The 25,765-nt window shown below is 44.4% G+C and overlaps 1 protein-coding gene across 4 annotated transcripts in view; it reads left to right on the top strand.

The window, feature by feature from the left end:
- Positions 1 to 24,294, top strand: part of LOC139557076 (protein NDRG3-like) — a 53,208-nt gene extending 28,914 nt beyond the window's left edge. The window contains exons 1-14 of one of the 4 annotated variants that reach the window (XM_071371433.1): positions 8,082 to 8,455; positions 13,419 to 13,524; positions 13,781 to 13,964; positions 14,074 to 14,134; positions 15,414 to 15,500; positions 15,626 to 15,682; positions 15,843 to 15,946; positions 16,071 to 16,136; positions 16,367 to 16,418; positions 16,576 to 16,623; positions 16,749 to 16,784; positions 16,892 to 16,943; positions 22,273 to 22,311; positions 22,850 to 24,294. In XM_071371433.1, coding sequence (XP_071227534.1) covers positions 8,405 to 8,455; positions 13,419 to 13,524; positions 13,781 to 13,964; positions 14,074 to 14,134; positions 15,414 to 15,500; positions 15,626 to 15,682; positions 15,843 to 15,946; positions 16,071 to 16,136; positions 16,367 to 16,418; positions 16,576 to 16,623; positions 16,749 to 16,784; positions 16,892 to 16,943; positions 22,273 to 22,311; positions 22,850 to 23,022 — 1,116 coding nt within the window. In that variant the 5' untranslated portion in view covers positions 8,082 to 8,404 and the 3' untranslated portion in view covers positions 23,023 to 24,294. Of the gene's footprint in view, positions 1 to 8,080; positions 8,456 to 13,418; positions 13,525 to 13,780; positions 13,965 to 14,073; positions 14,135 to 15,413; positions 15,501 to 15,625; positions 15,683 to 15,842; positions 15,947 to 16,070; positions 16,137 to 16,366; positions 16,419 to 16,575; positions 16,624 to 16,748; positions 16,785 to 16,891; positions 16,944 to 22,272; positions 22,312 to 22,849 lie in introns of those variants that run through there. The other 3 variants (XM_071371424.1, XM_071371451.1, XM_071371442.1) reach the window with 3 other exon arrangements.
- Positions 24,295 to 25,765: the final 1,471 nt, after the last annotated feature.

The following is a 25,765-nucleotide window of genomic DNA, read 5'->3' as shown; positions in this document are numbered from 1 at the left end:
CACCAGCTGGAACCTGTTCCATAATCAAGACCTCTACAAATACTCAGTCCTGCCATTTCCACACTGCCAGATTGTAATTTCTGCCCAGTCCGTCCATGTTTCTAGCCGTTTGTTCCTGTTGTGCCTGATTTCCGTTGCCTGACCCTGTTTTCCTTTCCGCTACAGTTCTGCCCGCTCTGACTCTGGTCCCTGTTTCCAGTCCGACTTCTCGTCAGTCCTACTACTCTGTCTCCACTCTACGCTCCCTTGGATTCCCCTCCGGACCTGCTTACCCTGTCCCCACTCCTCTCGCTCCAGCCTCAGCCTCCGCACCTGGTTTCCAGCAATCCGCCCGAGCTTCCCCTGGCCAGCACTCAATCTTCCCCCCGTGTTTCAATAAATACCTTGGTTACCTCATCCCAGTCTCCTCGTCTGAATATGCTCTAGGGTTCACCTGTTCCACTCCACGTGACAGTCGGTGGAGTTCACACTGTAGGACCAATAGAACATACACTGAGTTTGCTGCTCCGCCCACTCAATCCATTCTATAGTTTGTACGTCCTATTGGTCTCCACGGGTAAACTCAGCCCATTTGGCCAGCAATCTGTTATGCTGCATTCATAACATCTCCTAAATTCGTAAATATACAACTGGGGAAAATCCACTTGAACGCCCCTCCAACTGGTAATTGCTAGTGGGAAACTCGCATAGAGATGAGAACATACAGTAAATAAAATAAAAAAATAAAATGTTATTGGTCACATACACGTGTTTAGCAGATGTTATTGCGCTTGTAGAGAAATGCTTGTTTCTATCTCCGACAGTGCAGTAATATCTAACAAGTAATATCTAACAATTTCACAACATATACCCAATACACACAAATCTAAGGAAAGGAATGTAATTAAGAATATATAAATATATGGAAGAGCAATGTCAGAGCGGCATAGACTAAGATACAGTAGAATAGTAATAGAATACAGTACAGTCGTGGCCAAAAGTTTTGAGAATGACACAAATATACATTTTCACAAAGTCTGCTGCCTCAGTTTGTATGATGGCAATTTGCATATACTCCAGAATGTTATGAAGAGTGATCAGATGAATTGCAATTAATTGCAAAGTCCCTCTTTGCCATGCAAATGAACTGAATCCCCAAAAAACATTTCCACTGCCTTTCAGCCCTGCCACAAAAGGACAAGCTGACATCATGTCAGTGATTCTCTCGTTAACACATGTGTGAGTGTTGACGAGGACAAGGCTGGAGATCACTCTGTTATGCTGATTGAGTTCGAATCTCTATGCGAATTACAGACTGGAAGCTTCAAAAGGAGGGTGGTTCTTGGAATCATTGTTCTTTTCTTCCTCTGTCAACCATGGTTACCTGCAAGGAAACATGTGCCGTCATCATTGCTTTGCACAAAAAGGGCTTCACAGGCAAGGATATTGCTGCCAGTAAGATTGCACCTAAATCAACCATTTATTGGATCATCAAGAACTTCAAGGAGAGCGGTTCAATTGTTGTGAAGAAGGCTTCAGGGCACCCAAGAAAGTCCAGCAAGCGCCAGGACTGTCTCCTAAAGTTGATTCAGCTGCGGGATCGGGGCACCACCAGTACAGAGCTTGCTCAGGAATGGCAGCAGGCAGGTGTGAGTGCATCTGCACGCACAGTGAGGCGAAGACTTTTGGAGGATGGCCTGGTGTCAAGAAGGGCAGCAAAGAAGCCACTTCTCTCCAGGAAAAACATTAGGGACAGACTGATATTCTGCAAAAGGTACAGGGATTGGACTGCTGAGGACTGGGGTAAAGTCATTTTCTCTGATGAATCCTCTTTCCGATTGTTTGGGGCTTCCGGAAAAAAGCTTGTCCGGAGAAGACAAGGTGAGCGCTACCATCAGTCCTGTGTCATGCCAACAGTAAAGCATCCTTAGACCATTCATGTGTGCGGTTACTTCTCAGCCAAGGGAGTGGGCTCACTCACAATTTTGCCTAAGAACACAGCCATGAATAAAGAATGGTACCAACACATCCTCCGAGAGCAACTTCTCCTGAAAAAGAAGGGCCAACACTGCAAATATTGACTCTTTGCATCAACTTCATGTAATTGTCAATAAAAGCCTTTGACACTTATGAAATGCTTGTAATTATACTACAGTATTCCATAGTAACATCTGACAAAAATATCATCTGAAGCAGCAAACTTTGTGGAAATTAATATTTGTGTCATTCTCAAAACTTTTGGCCACGACTGTATATACATATGAGATGAGTAATGCAAGAAAAGTAAACATTATTAAAGTGGCTAGTGTTCCGTTTATTAAAGTGGCCAGTGATTTCAAGTCTATGTATATAGGCAGCAGCCTCTATGTGCTAGTGATGGCTATTTAACAGGCTGATGGCCTTGAGATGGAAGCTGTTTTTCAGTCTCTCTGTCCCAGCTTTGATGCACCTGTACTGACCTCGCCTTCTGGATGATAGCGGGGTGAACAGGCAGTGGCTTGGGTGGTTGTTGTCCTTGATGATCTTTTTGGCCTTCCTGTGACATCAGGTGCTGTAGGTGTCCTGGAGGGCAGGTAGTTTGCCCACGGTGATGCGTTCGGCAGACCGCACGACCAAGCGGTGATACAGCCTGATAGGATGCTCTCAATTGTGCATCTTTAAAATGTTGTGAGGGTTTGCCAAGCCAAATTTCTTCAGCCTCTTGAGGTTGAAGAGGTGCTGTTGCGCCTTCTTCACCACACTGTCTGTGTGGGTGGACCATTTCAGTTTGTCAGTGATGTGTACGCCGAGGAACTTGAAGCGTTCCACCTTCTCCACTGCGGTCCTATCGACGTGGATAGGGGGATGCTCCCTCTGCTGTTTCCTGAAGTCCACGATCATCTCCTTTGTTTTGTTGACATTGAGTGGTTATTTTCCTGGCACCACACTCCCAGAGCCCTCACCTCCTCCCTGTAGGCTGTCTTGTCATTGTTGGTAATCAAGCTTACTACTGTTGTGTCGTCTGCAAACTTGATGATTGAGTTGGAGGCGTGCTTGGCCACACAGTCATGGGTGAACAGGGAGTACAGGAGGGGGCTGAGCACGCATCCTTGTGGGGCCCAAGTATTGAGGATCAGTGAAGTGGAGGTGTTGTTTCCTACCTTCACCACCTGGGGTGGCCAGTCAGGTAGTCCTGGATCCAGTTGCACAGGGCGGGGTTCAGACCCAGGGCCTCAAGCTTGATGATGAGCATGGAGGGTACTATGGTGTTGAATGCTGAGCTATAGTCAATGAACAGCATTCTTACATAGCTATTCCTCTTATCCAGATGGGATAGGGCAGTGTGCAATGTGATGGCGATTGCATCGTCTGTGGATCTATTGAAGTAGTAAGCAAATTGAAGTGGGTCTAGGGTGACAGATAAGGTAGAGGTGATATGATACTTGACTAGTCTCTGAAAGCACATCATGATGACAGAAGTGAGTGCTACGGGGATAGTCATTTAGTTCAGTTACCTTTGCTTTCTTGGGTACAGGAACAATGGTGGCCATCTTGAAGCATGTGGGGACAGCAGACTGGGATAGGGAGAGATTGAATATGTCCGTAAACACACCAGCTAGCTGGTCTGCTCATGCTCTGAGGACGCGGCTAGGGATGTTGTCTGGGCCGGCAGCCTTGCGAGGGTTAACACGCTTAAATGTCTTACACACGTTGACCACGGAGAAGGAGAGCCCACAGTCCTTGGCAGCAGGCCGCGTCGGTGGCACTGTGTTATCCTCAAAGCGGGCGAAGAATGTGTTTAGCTTATCTGGAAGCAAGACGTCGGTGTTCACGATGTGGCTGGTTTTCCTTTTGTAGTTCGTGATTGTCTGTAGACCCTGCCACATACGTCTCATGTCTGAGCCGTTTAATTGCGACTACACTTTGTCTCTATACTGACGTTTTGCCTGTTTGATTGCCTTGCAGAGGAAATAACTACACTGTTTGTATTCTGCCATATTCCCAGTCACCTTAGCATGGTTAAATGCTGTGGTTCGCACTTTCAGTTTTGCACGAATGCTGCTACCTTTCCACGGTTTCTGGTTAGGGTAGGTTTTAATAGTGACAGTGGGTTCAACATCTCCTATTCACTTCCTGATTAACTCAGTCACCGTGTCAGTATATAGGTTGATGTTATTCTCTGAAGCTAACCGGAACATATCCCAGTCCGCGTGATCAAAACAATCTTAAAGTATGGATTCCGATTGGTCAGACCAGCGCTGGATAGTCCTTAGCACGGGTACTTCCTGTTTGAGTTTCTGCCTATAGGAAGGGAGGAGCAAAATGGAATCGTGGTCAGATTTGCTGAAAGGAGGGCGAGGGGGGGCCTTGTATGCATCCCGGAAGTTGGAGTAACAGTGGTCGAGTTTTTTAGCAGCGCAAGTACTACAGTCGATATGTTCTTAGAACTTTGGCACCCTTTTCCTCAAATTTTCCTACAATCTAAGCTAGATGCACTCAATCTAAACTAGATGCACTCAAGCTAGATGCACTCAATCACACAAATTATCAAGAAACCTACCAGGTACAACCCTAAATCCGTAACCATTGGCACCCTCTTAGATATCATCCTGACCAACTTGCCCTCTAAATACACCTCTGCTATCTTCAACCAGGATCTCAGCGATCACTGCCTCATTCCCTGCGTCCGTAATGGGTCTGAGGTCAAACCATACTCATCATCTTCAAACGCTCCCTAAAATACTTCAGCAAACAGGCCTTTCTAATCGACCTGGCCCGGGTATCCTGGAAGGATATTGACCTCATCCTGTCAGTAGAGGATGCCTGGTTGCTCTTTAAAAGTGCTTTCCTCACCATCTTAAATGAGCATACCCCATTCAAAACTTGTTGAACTAAGAACAGACATAGCCCTTGGTTCACCCCAGACTTGACTGCCCTTGACAAACACAAAAACATCCTGTGGCGTTCTGCATTAGCATCGAATAGCCCCTGCAATATGCAACTTTTCATGGAAGTCAGGAACCATTATCCACAGTCAGTTAGGAAAGCTAAGGCTAGCTTTTTCAAACAGAAATTTGCATCCTCTAGCACTAATTCCAAAAGGTTTTGGGACACTGTAAAGTCCATGGAGAATAAGAGCACCTCCTCCCAGCTGCCCACTGTACTAAGGCTAGGAAACACTGTCACCGCCGATAAATCTACGATAATTGATTATTTCAATAAGCATTTGTCTACGGCTGGCCATGCTTTCCACCTGGCTACCCCGGCCAACAGCTCTGCACCCCCTGCAGCAACTTGCCCAAGCTGATGTTCTGAAAGAGCTGCAAGTTCTGGATCCCTAAAAATCAGCCGGGCGAGACAATCTGGACCCTCTCTTTCTAAAATGATCTGCCGAAATTGTTGCAACCCCTATTACTAGCCTGTTCAACCTCTCTTTCGTATCGTCTGAGATCCCCAAAAATTGGAAAGCTGCCGCGGTCATCCCCCTCTTCAAAGGGTGAGACACTCTAGACCCAAACTGTTATAGACCTATATCCATCCTGCCCTGCCTTTCTAAAATCTTTGAAAGCCAAGTTAACAAACAGATCACCGACCAATTGTGAATCCCACCGTACCTTCTCCACTATGCAATCTGGTTTCCGAGCTGGTCATGGGTGCACCTCAGCCACACTCAAGGTCCTAAACAATATCATAACCGCCATCGATAAAAGACAGTACTGTGCAGCCGTCTTCATCAACCTGGCCAAGGCTTTCGACTCTGTCAATCACCACATTCTTATCGGGCAGACTCAATAGCCTTAGTTTCTCAAATGACTGCCTGGCCTGGTTCACCAACTACTTCTCAGATAGAGTTCAGTGTGTCAAATCGGAGGGCCTGTTATCCGGACCTCTGGCAGTCTCTATGGGGGTACCACAGGGTTCAATTCTCGGGCAGACTATTTTCTCTGTATATATCAACGACGTCGCTCTTGCTGCTGGTGATTCTCTGATCCACCTCTACGCAAACGACACCATTCTGTATACATCTGGCACTTCTTTGGACACTGTGTTAACAAACCTCCAAACAAGCTTCAATGCCATACAACACTCCTTCCGTGGCCTCCAACTGCTTTTAAATGCTAGTAAAACTAAATACATGCTCTTCAACCAATTGCTGCCAACACCCGCCCGCCCGACAAGCATCACTACTCTGGACGGTTCTGACCTAGAATATGTGGACAACTACAAATACCTAGGTGTCTGGTTAGACTGTAAAATCTCCTTCCAGACACACATTAAGCATCTCCAATCCAAAATGAAATCTAGAATCGGCTTCCTATTTCGCAACAAAGCCTACTTCACTCATGCTGCCAAACATACCCTCGTAAAATTGACTATCCTACCGATCCTTGACTTTGGCGATTTTACAAAATAGCCTCCAACACTCTACTCAGCAAACTGGATGTAGTCTATCACAGTGCCATCCGTTTTGTCACCAAAGCCCCATATACTACCCACCACTGCGACCTGTATGCTCTCGTTGGCTGGCCCTCGCTACATATTCGTCGCCAAACCCACTGGCTCCAGGTCATCTATAAGTCTTTGCTAGGTAAAGCCCCGCCTTATCTCAGCTAACTGGTCACCATAGCAACACCCACCCGTAGCACGCGCTCCAGTAGGTATATTTCACTGGTCATCGCCAAAGCCAACACTCCCTTTGGCTGCCTTTCCTTCCAGTTCTCTGCTGCAAATGACTGGAACGAATTGCAAAAATCACTGAAGCTGGAGACTTATATCTCCCTCTCTAACTTTAAGCATCATCTGTCAGAGCAGCTTACTGATCACTGTACCTGTACACAGCCAATCTGTAAATAGCACACCCAACTACCTCATCCCCATATTGTTATTTATCCTCTTGCTCTTTTGCACCCCAGTATCTCTACTTGCACATCATCATCTGCACATCTATCGCTGCAGTGTTAATGCTAAATTGTAATTATTTCACCTCTAAGGCCTATTTATTGCCTTACCTGCCTAATCTTCTACATTTGCACACACTGTACATAGATTTTTCTATTGTGTTATTGACTGTAGGTTTGTTTATGTGTAACTCTGTGTTGTTGTTTTTGTCGCACTGCTTTGCTTTATCTTGGCCAGGTCGCAGTTGTAAATGAGAACTTGTTCTCAGCTGGCCTACCTGGTTAAATAAAGGTGAATTTATTTTTATTTTTAAAAGGTTATCAGGTTTGATAGAGAAGGAGAGACGTTTACAGAGAAAGATCTGTGTATCGCTGTATGCACCACTCACATATACTGATTCCAGTGAATGCATGCATACACGCACACTCACTCGTAGACAGTGTAATATAGACATTTGTCAATCTCTTTTGGATACAAATTTCTCTTTTGCAGCCCATCATTCTTTGGATGACCATGGGGTCACAGCTGGTTCATTGCGGAGTCGTTATTGAGCAAAATCATTACTGAATGCCTTCATACTGGAAAATCTGATGTTACAAAATCATATTGGTGCATTAGAAGACTGAGATCATATTGATATTCAATGCAGACCTTCTTCCCTCAGAGCCCAAAATAGCTTCAGCAATTTGATGTTTCACTGCCACTGCCATTTGAGTTTTCACTCTGCAACAAGAAGATATTATTTTATCTTCATATGATTAGCCTGGTTGCTCATTGATGACAGGTACAGTGTTTAATCCAATTCTAGCCCACAAATTGAATCATGATCAGACATTGATTTCAGAGCGCTGCTGCTGAGCTGATGCAGAATGCACTGGAAGGAAGCAGTCAATCGTCAAAGTCAGCATCCCTTCTACAGCACCACTCTCTCTCTCTGTGACGTCAGAGTGCTGCTTGTCTCCTGGGCTGCCTGCATGCCTCCACTTAATACCCCCTCCTTTCTCTCTCTCTCTCTCTCTCTCTCTCTCTCTCTCTCTCTCTCTCTCTCTCTCTCTCTCTCTCTCTCTCCATCAATCCATCCATCCATCCCCATCCCTCTCCCCTGTTCTCCTCTAGCTCGCCCCCGTTCTGCCCACCTGACCTGCTGAAATCCAATTAGAATAACTGGTACACAGCCCTGGAAGCAGGGATGCGCTGTGCTTACCAAGCGCGAACTGCAGTCTCACTCACTCTGTCTCTCCTTCTATCACCCGTCCTCTAGCTCTGCATCTTTTCCATCCCTCCCACTCTCATAAAAAATATTCACCCTTTATGTCACTATCTCCTTTCCCTCTTGCTGGTCTAGCTGGTGCAGTTAGTCTCTCTAACTCCCCATTACACTCTTGCGCTCACTCTCTCTCTCGCTCTCTCTCTTTCTCTGTCTCTGTCTCTCTCTCTCTTGCTCTCTCACTCTCCCTCCTGCGCTGCCTCCCTCCCTCTCTCCCGCCCTCATTGTGGAGATCTTTAAAGCTCCCAGCAGCACACAGTCCTCTCCTGCCTGGGAAACATGTCAGCCATTCTGGACCTGGACCAGATCGCATGCTCTGGGAATGCACTGGTGAGTGCGTCTGACTGACACACCTCGCTGGGTTTAGTTTCACGGGGCTGGGTCAGGGTCTGGGTAGAGAGACCCCGGATCTATGGGAGGGGCTGGTCTTCCTGGCTGGTTGGCAGAATACCTGCCTGCCTAACTGCCTCTTCAGACAGCCAGCCGTTTCAGTTTGCAGAGAGGCGTTTGTGCGGGTGGACACTAATTTGTGTGTTTGAGTGCACTTACTGTCGAGACTGTTCGTAATTTGTGTGCGGGGGATTGCATGTTTGTGTGTGAGTGAGTACGTATATTTGTGCATGTGTGTGTTTTCAACATAGATGTCATGAATATGTTATTGTGCGTTGTAGGTGCATGTCAATATAATGGCATGAAATATGAATGTGCGTAAGCGTTCAGGAGTCTGAGCATACAGGAGAATATGGGTATGTGTCTGTCTGTGTGTGCTCGTCTCTGCACATTCTGCATTTTTTGTGTCTGTGTTTGCCAGATCGTGAAGAGAAAAGAGCAATTTTCTTTGTTCAGATCAGTGGTGACAGTGACCAGCTAAACAGGCCTTGCGATCCCTGTGTATGTATCCGTATGAACTGCAACAGTATGACAGTGAAAAGGAACTGATCTTTCACCCACATAGCAACAACAGATGTGCAGTCTGAAAGATATCCTACAAGTGCCTTTCCAGGCTAAATGCTGTTTTCAACCCCATGACATAGACAGGCTCTCTCTGGTCTTGAATTGCCAAAATAAAGGAAACACCAACATAAAGTGTCTTAATAGGGTGTTGGGCCACCATGAGTCAGAACAGCTTCAATGCGCCTTGGCATAGAAGTGTCTGGGACTCTATTGGAGGGACCATTCTTCCATGACAAATGCCATCATTTGGTGTTTTATTGATGGTGGTGGAAAACGCTGTCTCAGGCGCCGCTCCAGAATCTCCCAGAAGTGTTCAATTGAGTTGAGATCTGGCGACTGAGACACACAGACACACACCCTTGGCAGGAATAGGTGAGGCATGACACATTACTCTGCCTTTTTACTTTCCCTCACCTTTTCCTTCTCTCTCTCCTCAACCTCTCTATCCTCACCCTCTCTATCCTCTCCCTCTCTCCTCTCCTCAGTCTCCCTCTCCTCATTATTTCCCTCTTTTCCTTCTCTGTGTGACTGTGTTTCCATCTTTGGCAAATTCCTCTGGGTGTCACTGCAGACACCTCTCAGTTTAGCCCTCCATCTGTTATAGATCATTATCAGCCATCTCTGACAATACACAAACCTAAACCCCACATTAACATTCTCCTCCACATTCTATGAAGTTTATCTAAACCCCCATTGCAGAAGCCTCGTTCCACTGTTGTTAATTAAGGGTAAAAGGGTCGCAGTAGCCATTGCAGTGCTCACTACTCTTCCCCCTCCCTGTCCAGGCCAGCAGCCCCACCCCAGGTCTGTTTGCGTCTGAGGCTCAACTGTGGTGTGTGTGTGTGTGTGTGTGTGTGTGTGTGTGTGTGTGTGTGTGTGTGTGTGTGTGTGTGTGTGTGTGTGTGTGTGTGTGTGTGTGTGTGTGTGTGTGTGTGTGTGTGTGTGTGTGTGTGTGTGTGTGTGTAAAGGGATAGAGGTGAAGGGAAGAAGCAAAACAGAGTGTGAGCATGTCTTACTCCTAGATAGATCAATACTACCCAAAGACAAGGATCTGAGGTACACTACATGACCAAAGGTATGTGGACACCTGCTTGTCAAACATCTCATTCCAAAATCATGGGCATTGATATGGAGTTGGTCCCCCCTTTGCTGCTATAACATCCACTCTTCTGGGAAGGCTTTCCACTAGATGTTGGAAAATTGCTGCAGGGACTTGCTTCCATTCAGCCACAAGAGCATTAGTGAGGTCAGACACTGATGTTGGGGGATTAGGCCTGGCTCGCAGTCAGCGTTCCAATTCATCCCAAAGGTGTTCGATTGAGTTGAGGTCAGGGCTCTGTGCAGGCCAGTCAAGTTCTTCCACACCAATCTCGAAAACCACTTCTGTTTGGAACTCGCTTTGTGCACGAGGGCATTGTCATGCTGAAACAGGAAAGGGCATTCCCCAAACTGTTGCCACAAAGTTGGAGGCACAGAATCGTCCAGAATGTCATTGTATGCTGTAGCGTTACGATTTCCCTTCACTGGAACTAAGGGGCCCGAACCATGAAAAACAGCCCCAGCATTATTCCTCCTCCACCAAATGTTACAGTTGGCACTATGCATTGGGGCAGGTCGTGTTCTCCTGGCGTTCGCCAAACCCAAAATTTGTCCGTCGGACTGCCAGGTGTTGAAGCGTGATTCATCACTCCAGAGAACGCGTTTCCAATACTCCAGAGTCCAATGGTGGCAAGCTTTACACCACTCCAGTCGACGCTTGGCATTGCACATGGTGTGCGGCTGCTCAACCCATTTTCACTTCACAGTAACAGCACTTACAGTTGACAGCGGGGCAGCTCTAGCAGGGCAGAAATATGACGAACTGACTTGTTGAAAAGGTGGCATCCTATGATGGAGCCAAGTTGAAAGTCACTGAGCTCTTCAGTAAGGCCATTCTACTGCCAATGTTTGTCTATGGAGATTGCATGGCTGTGTGCTTGATTTTATACACATGTCAGCAACGGGTGTGGAAGAAATAGCCAATCCACTCATTTGAAGGGGTGTCCACATACTTTTGAATATATAGTGTAGATGACTGGATTGAGGTAGATGACTGGATCTGAGGTAGATGACTGGATCTGAGGTAGATGACTGGATCTGAGGCAGATGACTGAATCTGAGGCAGATGACTGAATCTGAGGCAGATGACTGAATCTGAGGTAGATGACTGGATCTGAGGTAGATGACTGGATTGAGGTAGATGACTGATCTGAGGCAGATGACTGAATCTGACGTAGATGACTGGATCTGAGGTAGATGACTGGATTGAGGCAGATGACTGGATCTGAGGCAGATGACTGGATCTGAGGTAGATGACATGTTTAACTTAACTTCTGGGGACCAGAAGTCCCCACAAGAATAGTAAACTAACAAAAATGTTACCAACTGAGGACATTTTGTTAGTACTCACAAGGTCAAATGCTATTACTAGTTCGAATTAGTGTTAGGGTTAGAATTAGGTTTAGAGTTAGGATCTAGAGTTAGGTTCAGGGTTAGCGTTAAGGTTGGGTTTTGGGGTTAAGGTTAGGGTTAGGGTAAGGGTTAGTTAGGTTTAGGTTTAGGGTTAGGAGTTAGGGAAAATAGCATTTTGAATGGGACTGTGTGTGTGTGCGTGCACGTGTTGATGTTTTGTGTGTTGGTGTTGTGTGTGTTGGTGATGTGTGTCTGTGTGTTGGTGTTGTGTGTGAGTTCAAATCTGCGTCTCTGGGTGTGTGTGTATTCATCCCATTTATTTAAATAATTGTTGTTTCCCCACTCATTGTGTCCTTGTTGCTATCCTCTTCTCAAACCCTTAAAACTCTCCTTCTGTAGCAACACAGAAGGGACTGTTTCAATTTTTAAAGTTTCTCTTATTTTTTATACTACGTTCATAAATACAACAGATAATAGTAAAGGCGTTAGTTAACCTGTTGCATGTGTCTTCGTGTTTCTGTTCTGCTGTTTGTGTCTCCACTCCGTGGGTGTCTGGTTGATTATTACTGCATGTACTTGTCTCTGTCATTTCATTGAAGACTTAATCTGACAATAACCTCATATTAGTGCATTTTAAAGCATAGAAAATGGCTGGTATGTCTGATTGAGATCTCAGACAGAGATACTGCTGCCTTGTCCTTGACAGGAAGGTTTAACCTTCACCATCTCCAGAGGAACTTTGATAGCCACCATTCTCATTTCTAAAATGGTGCCTGCTGCAGTATTCCCAGCCCTGATTCTGAGCAGAGGAGGCTCCCCTCTCTCTCTCTCTCTCTCTCTCTCTCTCTCTCTCTCTCTCTCTCTCTCTCTCTCTTTCTTTATTATTGATTACCACTGGGCCCTGAGACTAGGCCCAGCACTCCCTCATGCTGTTAAATACACACCCACACTCAGATACGCAGTCCCAAGTCATGCCGACCTTGCGCCGTGTTGTGGTGTGTGACGTCAGCAGATACTTCTGTCACGAGTCTAGAAGGTCCAGGATAGGTCTGTAGAACGTTTGGAGGCACGCCAGGGAATGATGCTGTTATTTTCTTGGTGTGTTACATCCCTTCCTGTTTCAAGTCATGATATCGATGAAGCTCAGTAAGATGGTAATTTATTGCTGTCTCATCTTTTTGGGCCTAATTTGCCCCACTCACCAAGACTAATTTACACTGACAACTTAATGCACAGACTTGGAATCATAATGTTATGGATGGCTGTAGTCTCTTATAAAGACATTTCCGCTCAGAGAGAGGCATGGAGAGAAATTAAGGCAGTTTCAGTGTCTGAATTTTAATAGCGGAGGGTTACTCCTCCCTGCAGTGGCAGCTTTCAGAGAAGGCGATGATTCTAGATTTTTGCGCAGTCATACCTCGGGAGCAGTGCATTTTAAAATCTCCAAGGGAACCAGCTGATCCTCTGCCCAGTGCTAACTCTCAGCTCTTCCTTGTCCCGTCTGAGAGGGCTCTGGAAAGGAGACAGGGAGCTCTGTAGTCTGTACACACTCAGTCATAAGTACTCACAGATGATTGGATTTTCAATTTGTTTGGCATTTATTGTCTTTCACATATCTGATTAATGATGTAGTAAGCTATTATTAGAATATGATCCATAAATCTCTGTCCACATCCCACCCACTCCAGAGCCCCCAACACAGACCCAGAGGCTCTTTGTGTAGATTGAAAAAGATTGGATATGGAAAAACAATGTTTAAAATATCCTAGACCTCAAGGGCCTGTTGGGTCTGTCTGGCCACCAGGATGTCTCCCTCCCTACTTCCATACTGTTTACATCTGTCTACCAACACCCTGACCTATCTGTTCTCCTCTCTGATTGGCTGCAGGAGCATGATATCGAGACTACCCATGGCGTGCTCCATGTGACCATGAGGGGCGTTCCCAAGGGCAACCGGCCAGTCATCCTCACCTACCATGACATTGGCCTCAACCGTGAGTGTGCACGATTAAACCATATAGCATTATCTAAGACATTATCTAAGACATTATCTAAGATGCAGTGTGGTTTTAAACATGTAACATAACTTCTATGAGTAATACTTGAAGGTTTATGCCATGGTTCTGTGTTTGATGTATGATATGTACAGATTTGTGCCATTCTTGTGTATCTTGTTTCTAGATGTATTTTATTCTTTTTCTCTTATGAATGGGTTTGCATTGCTATCTTTTTGTTCCCCTCTCTGTACAGATAAGTCATGCTTCAACACGCTGTTTAACTTTGAGGACATGCTGGAGATCACGCAGCACTTTGCTGTGGTCCATGTGGACGCCCCTGGACAGCAGGAGGCGGCACCACCCTTCCCCACAGGGTACCAGTACCCTACTATGGACGAACTGTCTGAGATGCTGCCCTCGGTTATGACTCAGCTCAAGTGAGTGACATGGACATTGACCAGTTGAGTCATTAGGTGATGATGGATAGACTGGAATGCCAGTAAGTTGGTGTTGCTGATGGTGTGATCTATTTCCTGATGTCCACAGGGTGAACAGTGTGATTGGGATTGGCGTGGGAGCAGGAGCCTACATCCTATCCCGGTTTGCAGTAAGTCTACATAACACTGACAGCAGCTCTCTCATCTGTCCATTTTAATTTCTAAATCTCCTGTCTCCCAGTCTGGTCTATTACAGAGGTTGTATGTCAGTCTGTATATCAGTGCTTCACAACCAACCCATGCAGCAGCATTTCACCAGTCCTCTTGTTTATTATAAACCTTGCCATTCTGAGGGGGGCGTATCACCTTGTTGTACTCTCAATCTCTCACTGTCCCTCTCGTGTTCTTCCTCTTTCTGCACTCAATGCCTGTTTGTTTTATAGCTCTGCTGAATTCTCTCTCTACAAGAGAGCAGAAAGAGCACGTAAAGAAGGAGTAGAGAGAGAGCACTGAAAGATGGAGGAGGAGGGGGGTGTGGGGTGGAATTAGTCTGGAGGATTTAGGAATCACAGAGTTGGATGTTCCTCTGGGGGTCTGCTCTCATTCAGAATTAATGAGCAAAATTTGATTTTCAAATTCCATCAGTTGGAATGAAATGGAAACAAGTTAGATTGGTAACAACTGTTGCTGCATTTGATTTAAAAACAGGACAAGCTTTCAGAGAAGTTGATGATTCTAGATTTTTGCGCAGTCATACCTCGGGAGCAGTGCATTTTAACATCTCCAAGGGAACCAGCTGATCCTCTGCCCGGTGCTAACTCTCAGCTCCTCCTTGTCCCGTCTGAGAGGGCTCTGGAAAGGAGACAGGAAGCTCTGTAGTCTGTACACACTCAGTCATAAGTACTCAAACATGATTGGATTTTCAATTTGTTTGGCATTTATTGTCTTTCACATATCTGATTAATGATGTAGTAAGCTATTATTAGAATATGATCCATAAATCTCTGTCCACATCCCACCCACTCCAGAGCCCCCAACACAGACCCAGAGGCTCTTTGTGTGGATTGAAAAAGATTGGATATGGAAAAACAAGATATCTTTTTTAAATGTTCTAGACCTCAAGGGCCTAGGAGTCCATTTATAAGGGTCACATAGTTGGATGTTCTTCTGGAGGTCTGCTCTCATTCTGAATTAATTAGATTTTCAAATTCCATAAACGTAGTTTCAGGTAACCAGCATCTCAGCAGCCTATGTTGATACATCTGGCCTTTCTTGAAAATGACAAAAGCTTGTAGCATTCTGAATGCAGTTTTAATGCCAATCACTACATCTCCCTAAGATGTTCATCATCATCATTCCTTCCTTACTATACCATTTATGAAGACTGGTATGCTCCTATACTACTTCGCCTCATGTTGGGGACTGACATGTTGTTCCTCTCGCCTGCAGCTGAACAACCCTACTCTGGTAGAGGGCCTGGTTCTGATCAACGTGGATCCGTGTGCCGAGGGATGGATTGACTGGGCTGCCTCCAAGGTCAGTAGTTCTCTAACCAATCACCCATCTTTGAATGCAAAGCTATAGATCCTTGTGAACTCCCAGAAGACTGTCACTTTAGCTATGCGTTATTTATAGACCTTGTCCTGTTTTTTTCTCAACAGCTCTCTGGGTGGACCAGTAACATTGTGGACACTGTGATGGCTCATCACTTCAGCACTGTAAGTATGATGGGTTGGCATCTGCCCACCTTTGACTAGGAGTTCCATTCACCTTTGATAACCTGGTTTGAAAGTGAACATTTGTATAGTTTTAAAAGTGATATAAGACGACATCATGATACCATCCACACACATTCTGACGCCTTGTGTGTTCCTCCAGGATGAGCTGACAGACAACCAGGAGCTGGTCCAGACCTACCGCCTTCACATCGCCCAGGACATCAACCAGGACAACCTGGCCCTCTTCTGTGCCTCCTACAACGGGTACGCTGGGCAGGAGTGGAGAGGGAGCAGGGATTCACTCCTGCCCACCATAGTCGTTGGCTCTACTACTGGCTGGATGAATGTGGCTTTAACCTTGTCTTTTCTTTTTCTTTTACAATAACAGTCGTCGGGATCTGGAAATCGAGAGGCCAGTAATTGGTCTTAATGAGGACACAGTGAACACACTGACGTGAGTTTCAACTGGTTTTACTGTGTTTTCGGGCAGTATGCAGAGGCGTCATGCCGACAGGGGGCACAGGGGCGCGTGCTCCCTCAGATTTGTCCTGTTTAAAATAATGATTATAATAATACAATAAATAAATACTACTAGCCACCTAGCAGCCTCCGATGTTTGGAGTGAATGGCACTACTGGCAGTATGCATTTGTATGCTCAAGCAGAACCTCCTCTTCCCCTCCAGGTGCCCTTCTCTGTTGGTGGTTGGAGACACATCTCCTGCAGTGGAGGCAGTGGTGAGTTAGTTAGGGTGGTTGTTGTTTAGCTTGTGATTATAGATCATGCACTTCTACATGCTTGTGTATATATAGTAGGATGATGGAACTAAATGTTGAATATCAGTTCCTTTATGTAATGAATTTAGTTAATTTACTCTCTTTAAACTTGTTTCAGGTGGAGTGCAATTCCAGGTTAAATCCAATCAAGACTACACTGTTTAAGGTGAGGCGAAGCATATCCTGTGTGTGTTATGCATTTTCCTCCTGAATAATCAATATTATATGCTAAGCTATTGCATCACGTGTAGCGACTCAGAAGTTCTCTCTTTCTCCCCCTTCTCTCTGTAGATGGCTGATTGTGGAGGCTTACCTCAGGTTGTGCAGGTGAGGTTTGATGATCTGAAAGTTATTATATGCTTATATAGCTTTTTAAATCATTGTCATATAAATATATATTTTTGATAACTAATTTACTGTAATCTCCTCCACAGCCAGGGAAACTGGCAGAGGCCTTCAAGTACTTTGTTCAGGGTATGGGTTATAGTAAGTACATAACTCTCTTACTTTTCTTTGTAAATGTGTGATCTCAATAACCACTCCTTTCTAGCATACAAAAAATATATATATATATACTTTACTCTCTGGAACTTTACTCTTATTGATTATCCACTAACAAGCTGTTGTACGTATTTGTGGATAAGATCTGTGTTCTCTATGTATTTCCTGTTGACGTGAGAAAAATAACAACTATTGCTCAATTAAATATTGTTTTCATCACGGTTTCCCATGAGCCTTTGCCAGACCCCCTCCTGGGTTTGGAGTGCAGCCAATAGTTTCTGAAAAGACCCTCTGTTTGTCACACTGGTCACGGAGAGGAGGCCGCCCCTCACGCCTCACAGCTGCCAATTCCTCTATCATCTTTGCAGTGTTGCATAGCCTCAGTTGTCAGTAGGTGAGAAATTGTGATTGTAGCATGAATGACTAGCACCAAAGACGTGCTGAACAGCAATTGACTTCCTGTTCAATTCTGCGTGGGAGAGACTCTCTCGACTTGCCTTGTGTACTTTTCTTTTCTACCCAAACTGTTTAAGATGCATCTCCTCCTGTGACACAAAGCATAGCGCAGACTTAAACAGGCTCTATGTACTCTATAAATCTCAAATTAACTTCAAATTGACGGCACCTGAACGTGCCTTACATTCAGCGATTTCCCCTTATAGAATACTAGCACAAATTATGGTTTAGTCAGGAATAGCCATGGACCAAAAGAGAAAAGCAAACTTTTTGAAAGATGAGATCACGGCGATGGTAGAGGAGATTGAAGACAGGCAACATGTATTATTCGTTGGACTAAATAGTGGGTTGACAAACAAAGCCAAACAGGTAGCTTGGGAGTGTGTCGCCGCTGCAGTGAACGAGGTGGGGCAGCAAGACAGAACTGTGGCTGATGTAAAAAAGAAATGCTCTGACCTTAAACTGAAAGGGGGAAAAAAATAGCCATACATAACCAGCAGGAAAATCACTTAGGTCAAGTCTAGACTTTTTTATTTTTAACATTTGTATTTCACCTTTATTAAACCAGGTAGGCCAGCTAAGAACAAGTTCTCATTTACAACTGCGACCTGGCCAAGATAAAACAAAGCAGTGCGACAAAAACAACAACACAGAGTTACACGTGGAATAAACAAACGTACAGTCAACAACACAATAGAAAAAGTCTATATACAGTGTGTGCAAATGCGTGAGGAGGTAAGACAATAAATAGGCCAAAATAGCGAAGAAATTACAATTTAGCAAATTAACACTGGAGTGATAGATGTGCAGATGATGATGTGCAAGTAGAAATACTGGTGTGCAAAAGAGCAAAAAAGTTAATAAAAACAATATGGGGATGAGGTAGGTAGATTGGATGGGCTATTTACAGATGGGCTGTGTACAGCTGCAGCGATTGGTACGCTGCTCAGATAGCTGATGCTTAAAGTTAGTGAGGGAGATATGTCTCCAACTTCAGCGATTTTTGCAATTCGTTCCAGTCATTGGCAGCAGAGAACTGGAAGGAAAGGATGCCAAAGTAGGTGTTGGCTTTGGGGATGACCAGTGAGATATACCTGCTGGAGCGCGTGCTACGGGTAGGTGTTGTTATGGTGACCAGTGAGCTGAGATAAGGTGAAGCTTTACCTAGCAAAGACTTATAGATGACCTGGAGCCAGTGGGTCTGGCGACGAATATGTAGCGTGGGCCAGTCGACGAGAGCATACAGGTCGCAGTGGTGGGTGGTATATGGGGCTTTGATGACAAAACTGATGGCACTGTGATAGACTGCATCCAGTTTGCTGAGTAGAGTGTTGGAGGCTATTTTGTAAATGACATCGCCGAAGTTGAGGATCAATAGGATAGTCCGTTTTACGAGGGTATGTTTGGCAGCGTGAGTGAAAGAGGCTATTTTTGCGAAATAGGAAGCCGATTCTAGATTTAATTTTGGATTGGAGATGCTTAATATGAGTCTGGAAGGAGAGTTTACAGTCTAGCCAGATTTGTAGTTGTCCACATATTCTAAGTCAGAACCGTCCAGAGTAGTGATGCTGGTCGGGCGGGCGGGTGTTGGCAACGATCGGTAGAAAAGCATGCATTTAGGGTTACTAGGGTCTAAGAGCAGTTGGAGGCCACGGAAGGAGTTGTGTATGGCATTGAAGCGTGTTTGGAGGTTTGTTAACACAGTGTCCAAAGAAGGGCCAGATGTATACAGAATGGTGTCGTTTGCGTAGTGGTGGATCAGGGAATCACCCGCAGCAAAAGCAACATCATTGATATATACAGAGAAAAGAGCCCGAGAATTGAACCCTGTGGTACTCCCATAGAGACTGCCAGAGGTCCGGACAACAGGCCCTCCGATTTGACACACTAAACTTTATCTGAGAAGTAGTTGGTGAACCAGGCAAGGCAGTCATTTGAGAAACCAAGGCTGTTGAGTCTGCCGATAAGAATGCGGTGATTGACAGAGTCGAAAGCCTTGGCCAGGTCGATGAAGACGGCTGCACAGTACTGTCTTTTATCGATGGCGGTTATGATATCGTTTAGTACCTTGAGCGTGGCTGAGGTGTACCTGTGACCAGTTCGGTAACCGGATTGCACAGCAGAGAAGGTACGGTGGGATTCGAAATGGTCAGTAACTTGTTTGTTAACTTGGCTTTCGAAGACTTTAGAAAGGCAGGGCAGGATGGATATAGGTCTGTAACAGTTTGGGTCTAGAGTGTCACCCCCTTTGAAGAGGGGGATGACCGCTGCAGCTTTCCAATCTTTAGGGATCTCGGACGATATGAAAGAGAGGTTGAACAGACTGGTAAAAGGGGTTGCAACAATGGCGACGGATAATTTTAGAAAGAGAGGATCCAGATTGTCTAGCCCAACTGATTTGTACGGGTCCAGGTTTTGCAGCTTTTTCAGAACATCTGCTATCTGTATTTGGGTGAAGGAGAAGCTGGGGAGGCTTGGGCAAGTAGCTGCGGGGGGTGCGGAGCTGTTGGCCTGGGTTGGGGTAGCCAGGAGGAACGCATGGCCAGCCGTAGAGAAATGCTTCTTGAAATTCTCGATTATCGTGGATTTATTGGTGGTGACAGTGTTTCCGAGCCTCAGTGCAGTGGGCAGCTGGGAGGAGGTGCTCTTATTCTCCATGGACTTTACAGTGTCCCAGAACTTTTTGGAATTAGTGCTACAGGATGCAAAGCTAGCCTTAGCTTTCCTAACTGACTATGTTTATTGGTTCCTGACGTCACTGAAAAGTTGCATATCACGGGGGATATTCGATGCTAATGCAGAACGCCACATTATGTTTTTGTGCTGGTCAAGGGCAGTCAAGTCTGGGGTGAACCAAGGGCTATATCTGTTCTGAGTTCTACATTTTTTGAATGGGCATGCTTATTTAAGATGGTGAGGAAAGCACTTTTAAAGAGCAACCAGGCATCCTCTACTGGCGGGATGAGGTCAATATCCTTCCAGGATACCTTGGCCAGGTCGATTAGAAAGGCCTGCTCACTGAAGTGTTTTAGGGAGCGTTTGACAGTGATGAGGGGTGGTTGTTTGACCGCGGACCCATAGCGGATGCAGGCAATGAGGCAGTGATCACTGAGATCCTGATTGAAAACAGCAGAGGTGTATTTGGAGGGCAAGTTGGGCAGGATAATATCTATGAGGGTGCCCATGTTTACGGATTTAGGGTTGTACCTGGTGGGTTCCTTGATAATTTGTGTGAGATTGAGGGCATCTAGTTTAGATTGTAGGACTCCCGGGGTGTTAGCATATCCCAGTTTAGGTCACCTAGCAGAACATCTCTGAAGATAGATGGGGGGCAATCAATTCACATATGGTGTCCAGGGCACGGCTGGGAGCTGAGGGCGGTCTATAACAGGCAGCAAAAGTGAGAGATTTATTTCTGGAGAGATTCATTTTTAAATTTAGAAGCTCAACTGTTTGGGCATAGACCTGGAAAGTAAGACAGAACTTTGCAAGCTATCTTTGCAGTAGATTGCAACTCCTCCCCCTTTGGCAGTTCTATCTTGATGGAAAATGTTGTAGTTGGGGATGGAAATCTCAGAATTATTGGTGGCCTTCCTAAGCCAGGATTCAGACACGGCAAGGACATCAGGGTTGACGGAGTGTGCTAAAGCAGTGAGTAAAACAAACTTAGGGAAGAGGCTTCTGATGTTAACATGCATGAAACCAAGGCTTTTACGGTTACAGAAGTCAACAAATGAGAGGGCCTGGGGACACGCAGGGCCTGGGTTAACCTCCATATCACCCGAGGAACAGAGGAGGAGTAGGATGAGGGTATGGCTAAAGGCTATCAAAACTGGTCGTCTAGTGCGTTGTGGACAGATAATAAAAGGAGCAGATTTCTGGGCGTGGTAGGATAGTTTCAGGGCATAATGTACAGACAGGGGTATGGTAGGGTGCGGCTGGAGGTAAACCTAGAAATTGAGTGACGATAAGAGAGGTTGCATCTCTGGACGCACTAGTTATACTGGGTGAGGTCACTGCATGTGTGGGAGGTGGGACAAAAGAGGTATCTGAGGCATGTTGAGTGGGACTAGTGAACTAAAACAATGATAACTATCCTAAACAACAGTATACAAGGCATATTGACAGAGAGAGACATAAAGCGAGGCATACAGCAATCACGTGTTGATTGGGAGAGCTAGCTAAGACAACAATGGGTAAGACATCAGATAGAGATAAGATCATTTCCACGTCAAAGTAAGATAAATAACTACTTATACGTGGTTTTCTGCGTAAGTCATACTTAAGATCAAAATTGATCATAAGTCTGTTTTATAAATGAGGCCCCAGCACAGTATTTCAATTGTAGTAGGCTCTTCTGTTTCCTCCCCCAGCCTTCCTGTGGGAGCACAGAATCACTCCCTGCAGAGGAAATGTCACAGCCAGATTAGAGTTGATTAAAGCCTCTTCTCATGCAGAGAAGGGTTCCGAATAGAAATAACAATTCAGCATGACATCAAACACCTTTCTGTGGTTACAGTTTCTCACAGTCGTGTAGCACAATAGATATCAAGACGACATTTTTACATAACAGTATGAATGAGACAAGATGCCGTTTATCTTTCATCATCATCTTAGTATGAGTAATTCTGCTTTGTCCCTTTGAGCTATCTCTGTCTCTCACCTACCTACCCCAGATAGAATCAGACCCAGGAAGAACACATCTTTTCTTTCCTTTGTCTCTGTGGTATACAGCAGTTGTCTTTCCCTTAAAAATTACTTATATTCATTACCTGCTCTTTCATGAACCTTAGTCCCTTTCAATATGTTCTCCTTTCTTCTTCTTTCAATCCTTTCCTCCCTCCATCAATGCTAACAGTTCCCTACGTTCTTCTCAGTCACCTGAGCAACGAATCAGGTACCAGGTTTTAAAGCAGTAGCAGTTGTAGACCAGTTTGCCTCGTACCAGTCTCCATTCAGCCTAACACACATTAGATGAATGTCAAGGTATGCTCAGAAAGTCATGACATATTGGTATTTTCAGTCATCTGTATTGTTCAATTAAGTGGAGAACTGTCTGCATACTTTGACATTTTGTTAGGTGGTTATGTTGCTCCTGTAAGCATCGATCTGCTTCTGACTGCCCGAAGTTTGATATGTTTTGCTTAATTTTGCCTTCAGTTATATGTTTTTTCTGTGCTCTATGCTCTTATTGTATTGCCTTAATTGCATTCTTCTTGTCAGCGTCTTTGGCTTGAATACTGTATTTAAGCTTTTTCTTTATTTTATCGGTGCCTTTATTTTCTCAGATTTGTCTGCATGGTGAATATCTTCAGTATTTGTATGATTTATTAATGTAATTCCCAAACAGAGGGGACACGTCATAATGCTTCCTGCATTGCATGAAGTGCTCTACATTGTGACTGGAATGTTAACACTCCTGTGTTGTGTCGTAGTGCCCACGGCTGGAATGACTCGTCTGGCCCGATCCCGCACCACCTCCTCTACCAGCATCACCTCCATGGACAGCAGCCGCAGCCGCAACCTCAACAACCTGCTGGAGGGAGCCAACACCACCGGGGGCCTGGACAACCAGCCTGGGCCCCAGACCATGGAGGTCTCCTGCTAAACTTCCCTATCTCTTCCTCACTCCACACCGGGTAGCAGCCCTCAGTGGTGCCCCTATCCTCCTCCAGTAACTTATGTCTCCCTGTCTCTCTCTCCAACCCTGCTCCTAAGCTACTCAATGCCAGGGGGTTCTGTGATGAATTGTGTGATTAATATGAGAATATATATACAAATGCATATTAAATATTATACTGTATACACGTCAAACTTCCAGTCACAAGCGGAGGGGACAAAATAAGGAATGAGTCAGATATACATATACTGTATACTCAAAGGGTCTAGAGATGGTACGATCCCCCACCCATCATTTGATATGTGTGCATGTCTCCTTGTGCAAAGTGAATCTGGAGACTTACTCTTCCAGATTCAATTACTATATGTCCCTCCTCTTATTTTGTTTTTCCCATTATTGCCTTTCACGTATTTTATTTATTTGGTTCACCATGTGTCTGTGTGTAGAGGATTGGTTCCTGCGTCACAGTAGGGGTTGAAGAGTCCCATCTCTCACATCCACTGTAGCCCAAACACACACTCCCTCCTCAGTCCTTCTCTATTCCTCTTATCTAGAACATATTTACACTAAATACCTACATTCATTGCACATTTTTAGACCACTTTTTTAATTTATATTTTTTACGTTGTGAACTGTGAACACACGCCTCCTTTGATTGTGTGGCAAAGTGTAGATGTGTGATATACTGTACTGTACCTTGCTGCACTGCTCTGTTCTGCCAAGTCACTCCATTCACACTGTAGAATGATCACTCAAGCTGGGTACAAAACATAATACTCATGATTTTCAATACATTTCTCTGCATTGTGTTCTTTTCCCAGGTGTATGTGACAAAAAAACACATTAACAAATATATAGTGGCCCAGATGACAGAATGAATACACTGTATTTTGGTTGGACTAGGACATTATACTTGCTTTTTAGGAGGAATGTGGAAAAGCATAAAGAAAGGCAATAGGAAAGAACTGTGGGCCAATATGGTTGTGTAGATTACATTTTCCTTTCATCTGTGTGTTTTAAAAATGCTTTTTCTTTGTAATTGATGTCATCTTTTTCCTTTTTCTGTTTTACACTTTTGTAGTTTTTTTAGTCTGTTGACTCATCTCTTGAGTAGACATAGACAATGAATAACAACTTCAGCCTGTTATGATGTGGAAATGTGTTCAGTCTTCACTGAGGGTCAGTGGTGCTTCCCACTGTCTGCTGATTCAACTCATTTATACTACTGTACTACTAAATAAAGCTAGAAGATGAAAAATAGTTCATTTTCTTTGTTTATATCTTGTGTTTCCACGATAACACTCAATCTAATACTAGCAAAGGGTTAAGAAAAATGATCTGCATTTCAGATTTAAACAGTTTTGTCTTGAATTAATCAAATTAACTACCATCTAACAACTCCAGGAATCGCATGCTGTCCAGGCTTTTGTACCTTCGTGCTACCCGAGACTTGATGTTATCATGAATTAAGGCAAACCGTGCCTTGTACAGTAGGTGTGCCTTACATCCTGAGTCCACCTCTCTTGTACTCTCACTTTTAATGGATGATGCGATGCAAGCTATCATATCATTCTGAATGATCACAGAAAAGACAGTAGAAAGTTCCATATGTTCAGAAAGTAACGCATCATAACGTGCAATTACCTCTGCAAGCTCCATGTAGTTGCCCATGTTAACGTAACTTTCCCTCTCTTTGTTGTCCTCTAAAAGCTCATTCTTGCATACCCAAAAATGCAGTGATGTCGATAAACCGCTTGAGAACATCCCTGTCTCTTCTTACTTTCTCGTTGTGTTGTGTAGTTTGAATACGCAGATCTTCGTCCATTACATGATCGATTGTCATACTCGAGTAAAAGTAAAGATACCTTAATAGAAAATGACTCAAGTAAAAGGGAAAGTCAACCAGTAAATACTACTTGAGTGAAAGTATAAAAGTATTTGGTTTTAAATATACTTAAGTATCAAAAGTAAATGCAATTGCTAAACTATACTTCAGTGTCAAAGGTAAAAGTAATAATGATTTCAAATTCCTTATATTAGGCAAACCAGACAGCACCATGTTCTTGTTTTTTAAATTTACAGATAGTCAGGGGCAAACTCCAACACTCAGACATAATTCACAAATGAAGCATTTTTGTTTAGTGATTCCGCCAGATCAGAGGCAGTAGGGATGACCAGGGATGTTCTCTTGATAAGTGTGTGAATTGCACAATTTTCCTGTCCTGCTAAGCAGTCAAAATGTTACGAGTACTTTTGGGTGTCAGGGAAAACGTATGGAGTAAAAAGTAGATTATTTTCTTTAGAAGTGTAGTGAAGTAAAAGTAAAAGTTGTCAGAAATATAAATAGTAAAGTACAGATACCCCCAAAAAACGACTTAAGTAGTACATTAAAGTATTTCTACTGAAGTACTTTACACCACTGCTAACTGGACACAGAAATAAAGTTCTGAAACCAAGAAAACAATTCATAATATACCTCCCCGTCTCCTGTAATTCGATTTTTTTTAATTTGAGTTGAATAATATCCCAAAAATTCTCAACTATCACTCTTTACTCTCTTCTTCTTCTTTGGTATAATGGCGTTTGCGACACTCTTCTCTCTCAATCTCTATTCAACAATGCCACCAAGCCTCTCAACACATAGAACCCCCATAATGCTCTGTGGCACAACCCCAATACAACACACTAGGTTAATTCTCTGATCCTAATCCTATGATTGGATGGACAATAT

Source organism: Salvelinus alpinus, chromosome 2, assembly GCF_045679555.1.
Source record: "Salvelinus alpinus chromosome 2, SLU_Salpinus.1, whole genome shotgun sequence".
Lineage (NCBI taxonomy): Eukaryota > Metazoa > Chordata > Actinopteri > Salmoniformes > Salmonidae > Salvelinus > Salvelinus alpinus.
Note: the sequence above shows the minus strand (reverse complement) of the source record. Positions and strands in the feature narration are given on the sequence as shown.